We start from the raw sequence: 13,689 nt of genomic DNA, 5'->3' as shown, positions 1-13,689 counted from the left end.
ATAAATAAATATATATATTTCAATTTTTAAAAAAGAGAAATATTATATTATTTTATTATTATTATATTAATTTTATATTATATTTAATATAATAATACTTTTGTATTTTGTAAAAATTTTTGCTTAATTTTATATTTATTCTATATTAAAAAAAAATATAATATTTGAACATACTATATATATAAATATTATATATTGATAAATAAAATATATAATAATAACATTTGAATCAGTATTTTATAAAATATTATTCAAAAATGAATGAATATATTAAGGAAATATGAAATATATATATATATATATCACATATATATATTTCTGAAATAGGATTATCAATTTATTATAATTTATAAGTATATTTTTATTCAATAAAAGCCTTTCTTATTTTTAAAATTTTCTCATGTTTAAATTATGAAAAAAAATTCCATTTCTTTTAATATATATATTTAATAATATTAAAGAAATATTAAAATATTATAATTATTTTAAAGACCGCATATATTATTATTATCGAAAAAAAAATATATATATATTGGCATATATTAGTTCATTTAGGTAATATGAAAAAACGTTTTAAAAGATAAATATACATATGCTTATAGGTTCATAAAAAAAATATTATATATATATATATATATATATATATTGAAACAATATTTAAAAGAAAAAATATAAATATAATATTAGACAATAAATATATCGTATATTATATATGTACAATATTTAAAATAAAAAATAAAAATATAATATTAGACAATAAGTATATCGTATATTATATATGTACAATATTTTAATGAAGAAAAATAGGGTTTAATATTTATACTTTCAACTGTTTAAATGCCTTACAATAACGTATACCATAATCTGTAGAATAATAAATACCTAAAAAAATAAAATAAATCAACAAATTAAAATATATACTTAATAGAATAAGAGAAATTATATATATATTTTTTTTAATCATATATTGCTTAATAGACAACAAATTATTGTTAAATTATTATTATATATATATATATATATTTATTTATTTATTTATTTATATTTTTATATGTACATATCATTTCAAATGTATTTACTATAATTATTTTTCCTTTTAAATTTTCGTACCTTTTTCTGCATCAAATATGCAAGCCAAATCTTGAGACATGATATGTTCGGATGATGAGTTTCCTGATCTATTTAATGTTCTTTGATCTCTTGTTTCAATAAATGTCCATTTGCATATATGAGAAGAATTTTTTTTTTTTTTCTCTTTTTCTTCATTACTTATTTTAAAACCTATTGGAATGTTTAAATGTGATATTGAAGCGTTTTCTTTATTTAAACGAAGATCATATGAAAAATCATACTTTATTAATTGATCTTGTATGATTGTATATATCTCTATATCTGTAATATTTGGCTTTCTTGCCGTAATAAGAAAATCTTTTTTATATTCCATTGAACATACTACAGGAGAGGAACTATGTAATTCAATAGAAATGTGTATTTTGGGTGGTATTATTAATAAAGCAATGATATTTTTCTTGAAATTACATAAGGGGCCTCTTGATAATTCAAAATATTTGGGAACAAACATAGTGCCCCATGTAAAAAAATGTATAAAGTAATTATATTTCCCATTACTTATGGGAAGTTTCGGTAATTTCATAATTTTTGATTCTTGATTTTGTTGATACTCTCCATATAATAGTGCTAAATTATTTATTGGATGACAGCAACAAAATCCTTCAGAGAAGTTAATACAATTTACCTTATATGAATCACTATAACTCACTTGGCTAATAACTAAACATTTATCCGGAATAAACCTAAGAAATATATTGCTCTCATTTAAAAGAAAAATGGTAGGTTTCCATGTTTTTGGTAGTAATGGAAGGCGCTGATCAGAATTCCATGTTATAATATTTTTCGTAACAGGTATTTTTATTAATATTTTCTGTTCCCCCTCAATACATAAAATATATTCGCAATGTCTATAAACCTTAATATCATATTTGCCACTAATAGAAGCCTCCAGTTCGATCGGGGTTATATTATTTTCCACAGGGCACAATGTGACAAGTCTATTATCATGAAATATGGTCTTTTTAAGACTTAATAATCTTTCTAAAGCTGTCCATGAATTCCCATCGAAATAATATATTGGGGTAAATATTACTACCTTTTTGGACAGTTCGTAATTTTGAGGATCTTGATATCTTTCATTACTTTCAGCAGCTTGGAATGGTCTAACAGCTCCTGTTGCATACTCGTTTTCCATTTCTCTGAAGAATTATGCAATGTTTTTATATATACGAAAGGATTATATAAGTAAGGCTTAAAAAAAATATGTATATATATATATTTATTTATTTATTTATTTAATTTAATATGAATGTAGTGAAATATGAATTTATGGGATGAAAAAGACCGAATTTAAAAATAAAAAAAAGAAAAAAGAAAACACAAAAAATACACATATAAATTAATAAATATATGTATTTATTTATTTGTATATTTATTTTATATTTGATTTCATTTTTTTTTTAAAGAGATCAAATGTTAATATATTATAAATATTTTATGAATTGTGATACCTTACCTGAACATGTTAATAAATTTGGGATTTTTTTTTTTTTTTTTTTTTAACAACATTACGGTTATGGCTAGTAGGAAGCCAAAAAGTTCAATATAATATTTTATGTAACATTTTTTTTTTTTTTCCGTTTTTTTTGTCATTTACATGCATTTTATGATTGTAAAATGAACATTTAAAGATTTATTTTTAAAACTGATTCAAAAATAGAGACAAGAAATTATTATATAACCAAGCATAATAATATATATAATTTTTTTTAAATGGAGCTATATTCTCTTACTATAAATTGAATATAGGATAATGGGTCATTATTGATGTTATATTATAATTACTTATGTTCAAAAAAAAAAAAATAAAATATATATATATATATATAAGATAAAAGAAAAGACTTTCTGAAATTAAATCATTAAAAAATTGTTATATTATATCAATATAGGATATATTGTCGATGCATGGGTGTATTGTAGCTTTATATATGAAAAAATATATATATAAATGTAAATATATTTATATTGGTTTATTTTATTTTATTTTATTTTATTTTATTTTATTTTTTTTTTTTTTTTGATTCATTTATATGAAAAACAAAGACGATTATGAAAAAATAAAAAACCCAAAAAAAAGGGAAAAATACAAAATATGAGAATGACAAAATTAATTACTGTCTCTATTATGTATGAATCATATTTTCTGTATTATTTTGAAGATATGAAAATTAGTACTCTACATACTATATACACCAGGAATATTAAGAATTGATATTGTAAAATATATGTATATGCATTTTATAGGTCCTAATTTATTTCAAAAATATAAAAAGTTTTAATAATATAAAGTATACAAATTTAAGCCTCTTAATAATTAAAGATACTTGTTGGAAAAAAATTTGTCTTGTTCATATTTTCAAAGAATATTTTCCAAATGCATAATTAATAAGAATGAACACAATTTTTGTTCTATTCTTATTTCTTCTTCACTTATCGTTTCTTTTTAAGAAAAGGTACAATTATCATAAAAGAACATAATAATATTGTGCTTCTTGTGTGCATCCGTTTATTTTGTTTTTTTGTATATTTTTTTAATGAACAAACAAATATAATACGTCTATAGAAATATAGAATTTATATAATTTTTTGTTTTTAATAAGAATTTTCCAAAAGAAATAATTAAATTTCTACATTCTTCAATATATGTTTTCATATTTAAATTATAGTAAATATAAAAAATTATTTTAATTGAACAAATAAAAAATTCTTAAATGTACTTCAAAATAAAACATTCATGTAATTTTTTCTATGATATAAATATATTACAACTATAAATATATCAATATATATATATATATATATATATATTATACAACTGTTATATATTTTTTAGAATGGATCTATTATTGTAATTTATAATGTTATATATAAAAAAATATAATTCTTTCATATATTATTATAAATAAAATAAAATAATTATTCTATATATATATACATATATATATGTTTATCATATTTTTATTGTCTTTTACATATATTAATAGACATATGTTATTTTTTCTAAAATTAATTTAATGCCATTATTTTTTTTCAGAATCATAAAACATATTCTGTCTTTATCAGCATTTATTTATTTATATATAGTTCATATAAAATACTTGTTGTAGTTTTCCTCTGTTTCAAAAAAAAAAAAAAAAATAAATAATAAAATAAAAATGATACAGTCATTAATAAACAGCCAAAATGAAAGATTATTCATATGAAAACTATTATCCTAAAGATAAAAACGATATAAGAAATATTTCCAAAGAAATGGATAGAATGATTGTGTTACATAATATATTAAACGATTGTATTATAGCTAAGGTAAAAAATGATTATGGAGATGATGAAAAATATTTTATCAATTTAAAAGATTATCCTGAAAAAAAGGACGATATAAAGAATAAAAATATTTATTTATATAAAATATCAAATGATAATTTGAAAACATGCAGCAATTATTTTGATTCTCTAAATCAGAAGGACCTGATACCTTTTTTGGAAAATTCTAATAATATTATAGATGAGAAAGGTTGTACTCCAACTTATGATGAGGAAGATTGCAAAATAGATCATATATGTTATAATAGTACAAATGAAAGTGAGGGAAAAAATTATGATATAATAAAGTATATGGAAAGACCTAATCATATGTTATCAAATGAACCTGTACATGTAAAAAAGAGTGTTAATGTGATACATAATAATATTATAAAAAGACTTAAGGACAACACTAGAAATGATAATAATAATAATAATAATAATAAATATGTTGAAAATAAATTTTATAAAAGGAAGGGAATATATAATGAAGAAAAAGAAAAAAAGCATCACAAAAAAAGCAACACAAAAAAGGAAATGAAAAAAAGTAACTTTTCATTTGTTAGAAAAGAATCTTCATCTAAATCAAAATATTGCAATAATATAAATAATAGTAAGAAAAAAAAAATTGTAAATTCAAAAGGAGCGATTAATGGAAAAGAGAAAATTGAAAATAAAACAGAATCCACAAAAGGATCAAAAAAGAATATGTCAACATATTTTTTTAAAACTAATCATAAGAATGATATTAAATTGAGAAATAGGAATCATTCTAATAATTCCCAAAAAAGAAGTAGAAATAATAATCAAATTAATGAAAATCCAGATTTTGAATTTTTATTTAATACTAAAGTTGTAAAGCAAGAAAATATAGGTAAAGATTGTAACCTATTGTCGAACGAACTTGTTTTTAGTGGGAATATATTGAAGGTTAAAAAACAAAAAAGAAAAAAAATTGATATAAAAAATAGAAATAATAACAACAAAACGGTGGAAAGAAATATATCATATGGTACTAACAAAATAATCAATCCATATAAAATGGAGAAAAATAAAAAGGACTCGAAAAATAACGAAAATATCAAAAAAATCAAAAATAACGAAAATATCAAAAATATCAAAAATAACGAAAATATCAAAAATATCAAAAATAACGAAAATATCAAAAATATCAAAAATAATAAAAATAATTTTATAACCATAGGACAAAGGAATATATCAACAAATCACAATAAAATAAATGAAGAATATTTTAATAAAAAATGTAAAGATGAACATAGCATAAATACCGAAAGTTCTTATGAAATTTCTATACAGGGGGAAGTGAATTTAAATTTTGATTTAAGTGATAAGGAAGGTACAGAAATGAAGAGTAATAATAATATTATATTCATGTGTGATGATAATTATGTGAAAAAGAAATATATAAATAATAGTAATGATATAAATAATACTAAAAGTAAGGAAGAAAAAAATAAAAATAATTGTATATCCCAACAAAATGGTAAGATGGAAAAGGAAAAAATGAAAGATAATTTTCTTTTCCATTATGGTTATAAAAATGATCAAAGTAATATGTGTAGACATACCAAAGAAACAGAAGAAAAGAAAGTTGATCATATATATCAAAATGGGAAATGTATGAAATGTTCTAGCTCATTTGAAGTGAAGCATTTATATAAAAAAATAAATGATATTTTTGATGTTAATATTAAAAATAAGAAAAAATATATTCACATAGAAAAATGTGATAATCTTATAAAGAAATATTGTCCAATCCATCCACATGAACATGTTAATATGTACATGAACAATGTAAAGGAAAAAACAAACAAACAAAATAGTAGTGAACCAGTTAAGGGTATAAATAATATAGCATTAAACGTTTGTACAAGAACAAATAATGAGAACAATATTTTTGATAAAAGTATGATAACTCAAAAAAAGGAAAAAAAAAAAAAAAATTTCCATGAATATAATATAGAAAATAATCATTTAAATAATGAATTGCACAAAATTGATGATAATACAGAATATAAAAAAAAAAAACAGATTAGTTTATTGGAAAAAAGTAACATAAAATATAATAATAATTTAAGGATTCATAAAAATACAGATAAAGGGAATAATAATAAATGGATATCTGGAAATATTATAAATAATGAGTATAAAACTACAAAGGATATATATTACAAGAATTTATATAAGATTAATAGTGTCAAATTGAAAAATGAGGATAATAATAATGGGAGGATAAGGTTTAAACGTGACACATTTAATGAAACGTATGATAATATATATCATCACAAAAAATGTTATGATTTAGTATTGAATGAACTGCTGAAAGTTACTAGAAAGAAAAAACCCAAGAAACACTATCATGAATATAATAAAATTTATAAGAATGAAAAGAATATTTTAACTAACAATAATAATAATAATAATAATAATAATAATAATAATAATAATAACCATAACAACCATAATAATAATAATAATAATAATAATAATAACAATAATAATCGTTTTGATATAAATAATATTAAAGAACGTGATGAGAAAAGAAAAAATGATAAATCAAGTATTACATGTGATAACGAAAATATTAGGATTAATTATAAAACGAGCGCCATGGAAAGAATTAGGAACCAAAAAATATATCAAGTCACAAATCAATTGAACGTTACAAAATATGAATCCAAACTTATCGAACTAGAAGAAAAAATGATAAAGTTAAAAGAATTGTTAAAAAAAGAAGATATAGAAAATGAACAGTTGAAAAGTTTTTTAATTTTACAAGATGAGGAAATTAATGCTCTTAAGGAAGAATTAAAAATATTATCAGAACAAAATAATAAAAAAAAAAAAATTTCAAAAACGAAAAAGGATAAAAGTCATCAAAATACAATATTTTATAAAAATCTAATAAAATCCAAGCCATCAAAATTTATGGAAATAATTTTAAAAAATGTAAAAGAAAAAAAACAAGAAAAGAAAACCTGTAACTTTAAAGAGTTAGATAAAAATAATGATGAAATGATTAAGAAAGATCCCATTATTTTTGATGATAAAAATAATATTAATCCTATATTCAAAAATGTAAATAGTCTATCGACTAGTTGTAATTCTGTTGTACATGCATGTTATCCTTATGACAAAAAAAATATAGAAAATCAAAAAAATCAAGAAAATCAAGAAAATCAAAAAAATCAAGAAAATCAAAAAAATCAAAAAAATCAAGAAAATCAAAAAAATCAAGAAAATCAAGAAAATCAAAAAAATCAAGAAAATCAAAAAAATCAAGAAAATCAAATACAAGTAAATAATCATAATGAGACAGCAATTTTTTATGATATGCCTCCTAATATTAAAAATAACCAACTCCATATGAATAACAAGTTTTCATATATTTGTTGTGATATGGCCAAAAAGAGTTCGTTGGATAGTTCAACAGGGTTTGCCATACAAGAAAAGAATGATGAAAATGCATCACATAAATTAAAAACGATGTCTTGTCCAATGTATAAACGTGAATGGAGAATAAACAAAAATGATGAAATGAGAAAAGAGTATCATCCCCATGAGACATCAAATGGACAAATTAAGAATTATGTTACAAATAAATATCGTATAAAAAATGATAATACAAAAATAAATTTACTAAAACATAATATTAGTGAAGGTAAAAAGGAAAGAATTGCTAGTGTTAATTTTAACAAATGTGAGGATGATAATAAGAATTATATAGAAAACATAAATGAAACAACAAGTAATATAGAAACTATGAATAAAATAGAAAATCAAATTAAAAATAAAATTGATTGTAATCATATGGAAAATTTAAATAAGTACAATAAAGAATCAAATACAAATGATGGATATCATAATTTGAATCTTTGTCCTAGTACTATTTTCAGGAAAAAGAATAATAACAAAAAAAATAACGTCAAAATATGTCAAGAAAAAATCAATTCACACATTGTACATATTAATTATATAAGTAATGACAATTTTGGTCAGATAAACAAGTCAGGAAAAAATAAATATTTCTTAAGAAAAGTAAAAGAAGAAAAGATAAATGAAGAAAAAAAGGAAAATATTTTTTCTAAATTTTTTTCTTATATAAAAAATAAAAGTATATGTAATGAAAAAAAAGATAATAAAAAGAATTTAAGAAGATACAATTCACATGTTCCTCATTTAAGTACAAAAAGTCATATTTATAAATCACCAGATAATAAGAGATCACAATCATTTATTAATTTATTTAAAAATTGTACAGCACAAAACTGTTCTAAGAATTATACAGATTATGTATTAACCGAAAAGAATTTAAATTCAACTAATACATATAATAAAATAAATGATAAAGAGAAAATTGAAATAAAAAATGATTCACCAATTTTTGGTCCTCTTAATAAAATAGAAGAAAATAATATTATTTCTAATAACCATTTGAAGATAACAGAAAATGTTAATCATCCGGAACAATTATATTTAAAGGGAAAATTTGTACCAGAATATAAAATAAATAAGGAACATGATATAAAAAAGAAAAGAAAAAGTTTTGTTTGTAAAAAAGTTATAAAAAAAGGAATAATAAAATCTAATCAAATATATAATTTTAAAATTAATAACGGTATTACAAAGCACATGAATTTATATTCTCAAAATGTAAAAGAAAAAAGTTCTTCAACGAAAAAGAAAATTCCAAAACATTCTGAAATTATAAATAAGATTGATGTATTAAATGATGGAAAAGAAAAAAAAGAACAATTAAATAAAGAAAATATGAAACACATGGATATTCTAAATGTTAGAGGAAAACGAAAAAAAAATGGAAAGATTAATATGGATAAGTTATATAATAAAGATCAACAAGTAAAAAGTCTTAATTCTGAAGAAATACATTTTGAAAAATATGAAAAAATACAGGAAAATGGTAAATTATTAAATGACCGTAATTACCAGAAAAACATCATATCGATCATTGATAGGGAAAATATAAAACATCACTCTGAAAAAAGGATAAAACATAAAGAAGATAATAAGATAATAAATAATAAAAAATATATATCAAACGTTTCAAATGTTTCAAATATGTCAAACGTTTCAAATGTTTCAAATGTTTCAAATGTTTCAAATGTTTCAAATGTTTCAAATGTTTCAAATGTTTCAAATATGTCAAATATTTCAAATATTTCAAATATACCAAATATTTCAAATATTTCAAATATACCAAATATATCAGATGACATAATGATATCCCCAAATCAAAAGACGCATAATATTAACAGTAGTAATAATAATAATAAGAAGAAGACATTATATTTAAATAATCCTTCTAATAATAGTACAAACACAAATATAAACTTGCTTAAACCAAGTATTAGAAAAATGTATGGACCACTTGAAGGTTCCACTTGTTCAAATGATAACAAGAAATATTTATGGATAAACGATAAAGAAGAAAAAAATAGGACAAATCAGGATAAGCTTAAAAAAAAAAAAGAAAAAAAATGTTATTATGATCACAATGATGATAATTCATTAGAAAATTCAAGTAAAATATATATTCATGATTTTCTTAAAAATCAAGAAATTCAAGGGAAATTTAATTTGCACTTGACAAATGCAAATAAAAAATTGAATGATTCTTCGCAAAATGTAATTAAAAAAATTGTTTTAAATTGTAAATGTAAAAAATTAAAAGATGAAAAGAAAAAAAATAAATGTATCAAAAATTTAAATAATGAAAATAAAGATATAAATGATATGAAAAATGTAGAAATAATTAAAAACAAGGTATCTCATTTGGACAATAATAAAAAAAAAATAATAATAAATAATAAGAAGAATAATATAATACATGAAAACAAAATGAATGATAATATTAATTATTATTTATTTAAAAATGATAAAATAAAAAAAAAAAATATATATATACATGATCAAGATATCCCACAGGAATATATAAGCAATAGAAAGGATAGTTCTTGTAAAAAATATATAAATAATATGGAAAAACAAAATATAAACTATGATTTTCAGCTATCAAGTTATGATAATTATTCTAATAAAAAAAATTGTCATATGTATGAAAATATTATTCCTATTGAAAGTAATCAACAAAATAATGTATTAAATTCAAATGGAAATCATATAAATCATGAACCTAAAATACACTTTCTTGAAAATGATGAGTCAACAATAATTGTGGAATATCCAAATGTTAATTATTATATTAAATGCCCTTGAAATATTAAATGCACATCTATTTATACTTTTTTATTCTTTATTTTTTTGTTTTTTTATTTCTTTGATTTTTTTATTTTTCGTTTCCAGTTAACATGTTAGGAATTCCTAATATTAAAAAAGGAAATATATATAAATATATAAATATATATATATATATATATATATATTATTATTATTATTATATATTTGAATAAATATTTTTATACTTATATAAATATATATCTTTATATGTACACACATATAAAAACATAAATTTAGGTTTATATAAAAATTCATTTATTAGAGTTGTATAAATATATGACATAAAAAAAAAAAAAAAAAACTTACCATCTTTTATTGGAAAAGAAATGTTACATTTAGGACATACCAAAGACCCTTCCATTATATGAACCTACATAAATACAAATGAAATGACATTATTTTTTCTACATACATCAAAATGTATAAACATATATATATATATATATATATATATTTATTTATTTAAATACCTTAAAAAGGGCATGATGAACTGAATTTAAAAATTCTTCATCTTCCAGGTGATCACTATTATAGCTAGCAAGTAAATTTATACCAAACTAAAAATAAAATAAATATATACATACATATATATATATATATAACATTTTGCCGTTGTATACATAAAAAAGTAACCATATTACAATTCATAAATGCATAATATAATTCTTATAAATGTATTTACATTTATTAAAAAAAAAAAAAAATTATATATTCATATTACAAAGAAATACCTGCTTAGCTGTGTTATATAAAACATCGTAATCAACTTTTGACAATACATTTTTTACAAATTCTACATTTATATCTTGATCTATTATTTTTATATTTTCTTGAGAATCCATATCTAATTTTATGTTTAGCGGATAACCTCCTGTGCACTGTGTTTCATTGCTATTAAAATTAATAAATATATATGAACATTTTTTAAATAAAATAATTATATGTACATATAATTACATTTTAGAAATAGAACATACGCACATACATATAATATATACTGATATATATATATATATATATATATATATATATATTGTATTATTTATAAATTGTCTTTTCTTCTTGAACAAACCATTTTAAAAAATTATGTGTTAAAAGTCTCATTATTAATTATATTTATATAAATATGAAATAACAAAAATTTAATAATCTATATATATATATATATATATATATATATATATATATATTAGAAAAGTGTCTAAAAGAAGAAATATTAGTTTAATTATATAAAGCACAAAACGGTAAAGTATTTTTTCATATTTTTATATATTTTTATTTAATTATATATTTTTAACAAATTATTTATTTATTATACTGCATATAATTATAATAAAGAAGAAAAAGCTTGTACATAGAAATAAAATTGTTTAAAGTCACTATTATAACAAAATAACAACGCCCATATATAAAATTAATATATTTATATTAACTTGGAAATAATATAGATTAAAAAAAAAAAAAAAAAAAGGAATTAAAAAATATGCTTATATATATCTAAATATGTTTATTTCTTTCTTTTTTTTTTTACACAAGTAAAATGAAACGTAAAATATATGGATTTAATTAAAATGAGTAAAATAAATTAAAACATTATATATATCTTAATATGATTAAATATATGTTAATTAAAAGCTTCTTGAAAAAAAAAAAAAAAATCTCGTTAAATACATAAAATAATATAGTATAATATATATTATATACGTTATATTTTTTTTTTGGATATTCATATTATATATATATATATATATATATATATATATATAATATTTATATATGAATTTGTGTTTATATAAATATGCGTAAACCCACAATATGATAAATAAATAAATCCATTATTTTTTTATTTTTTATTTTTTTATATAAAACATATATATAATATAGTTATATTTTTATTTTTATAATTCGTTATATTTAATATTGTATACATAATATTATAAATATATAATAATATTATATAAATATATATGTATATATAAACATTTGCTGAATATACAATTTTATATTTTTATCCATATACTTTTAAGTATATGATGTATATATTTATCTTGTAAGCATCAACATAATTAAAAAAAAGAAAAAATATTGATAATTATATAATATACTCATTATAATATGATGATATTAAATGCTTCTTGGAATATTATATATATATAATGTTAAAGTGAAGAAAGATATAATCATATATTATATATATATATATATATATATGTTTTTTTTTTTATTTTATTTTCCTTTTTAAGTAAAATGAAAAGATATTTTCTTCATAATGATAAATTTTATAACAGAAAAAAAGCAAAAATAGAATGTGAATATAATAACGAATTAAAAAAAGAATGCTTGACACCAAATTTTTACGACTATCAAGCGAGTTCAAAAAATGTGGACGATGAAAAAGAAGACATAAATGTTAGAGGATTTAATTTATTTCACTTGGAAGAAAATGGAAAAAGAAGGAAAATTAACATTTTAAATATATTTGATAATAATATAAAGAGAAAAAATGAAACAGATATAAAATATATGAACAATCAGAATAATAATAATCATTTGGTTAGAAATAAAAATGAGGAAAAAGTTTGTCAATATAATGATGCTGACTTATGTAATGAAAATTTTGACTGTTCTATGAATAATCATATTAATCGTAAAAATCTTTATAAAAGTAAAGACAAATTAGATAATGATAATCTTTCTTATGATAAAATGGAATATGGAAGGAAAGAAAAATGGACAAATATGAAAAATAAATATTATGAAAAAATTAATAACCTACTCAAGGATATGCATATGATTAAATTGGCAAGAAATAATGGTAAAATCAAAATGTAAAATTAACAAGTCTTAAAAAGTGAACAAATATAGATATTTTTAGAACAATATATGAGGGTGAATGTACAAAAAAAAAAAAAAAAAAAAAAAAAAAAAAAAAAAAAAAAAAAAAAAAAATTTTATTTATATTTCTTATAATTT

At 19.1% G+C, this 13,689-nt stretch overlaps 4 protein-coding genes across 4 annotated transcripts; 2 read left to right on the top strand and 2 right to left on the bottom strand.

The window, feature by feature from the left end:
• Positions 1-817: 817 nt before the first annotated feature.
• PRSY57_1407000 (hypothetical protein) lies at positions 818-2,266 on the bottom strand (the record flags this gene model as incomplete). The annotated part of the gene is made up of 2 exons (XM_012909687.2): positions 818-882; positions 1,111-2,266. The coding sequence occupies 2 exons, from the start codon at positions 2,264-2,266 to the stop codon at positions 818-820; spliced, it is 1,221 nt and encodes a 406-aa protein (XP_012765141.2).
• A 2,051-nt stretch (positions 2,267-4,317) lies between these two features.
• PRSY57_1406900 (hypothetical protein) lies at positions 4,318-10,695 on the top strand (the record flags this gene model as incomplete). Its single annotated transcript, XM_012909686.2, has 1 exon — positions 4,318-10,695. The coding sequence occupies one exon, from the start codon at positions 4,318-4,320 to the stop codon at positions 10,693-10,695; it is 6,378 nt and encodes a 2,125-aa protein (XP_012765140.2).
• A 70-nt stretch (positions 10,696-10,765) lies between these two features.
• Positions 10,766-11,820, bottom strand: PRSY57_1406800 (tRNA m2G10 methyltransferase subunit, putative; the record flags this gene model as incomplete). Its single annotated transcript, XM_012909685.1, has 5 exons — positions 10,766-10,800; positions 11,023-11,086; positions 11,187-11,273; positions 11,448-11,607; positions 11,789-11,820. 5 exons carry the CDS (start codon positions 11,818-11,820, stop codon positions 10,766-10,768), a joined length of 378 nt encoding a protein of 125 aa, XP_012765139.1.
• Positions 11,821-12,963: 1,143 nt separating this feature from the next.
• On the top strand, positions 12,964-13,548 carry PRSY57_1406700 (hypothetical protein; the record flags this gene model as incomplete). Its single annotated transcript, XM_012909684.2, has 1 exon — positions 12,964-13,548. One exon carries the CDS (start codon positions 12,964-12,966, stop codon positions 13,546-13,548), a length of 585 nt encoding a protein of 194 aa, XP_012765138.2.
• Positions 13,549-13,689: the final 141 nt, after the last annotated feature.

Source organism: Plasmodium reichenowi, chromosome 14 (genome assembly GCF_001601855.1).
Source record: "Plasmodium reichenowi strain SY57 chromosome 14, whole genome shotgun sequence".
In the NCBI taxonomy this organism is placed as follows: Eukaryota; Apicomplexa; class Aconoidasida; order Haemosporida; family Plasmodiidae; genus Plasmodium; species Plasmodium reichenowi.
Note: the sequence above shows the minus strand (reverse complement) of the source record. Positions and strands in the feature narration are given on the sequence as shown.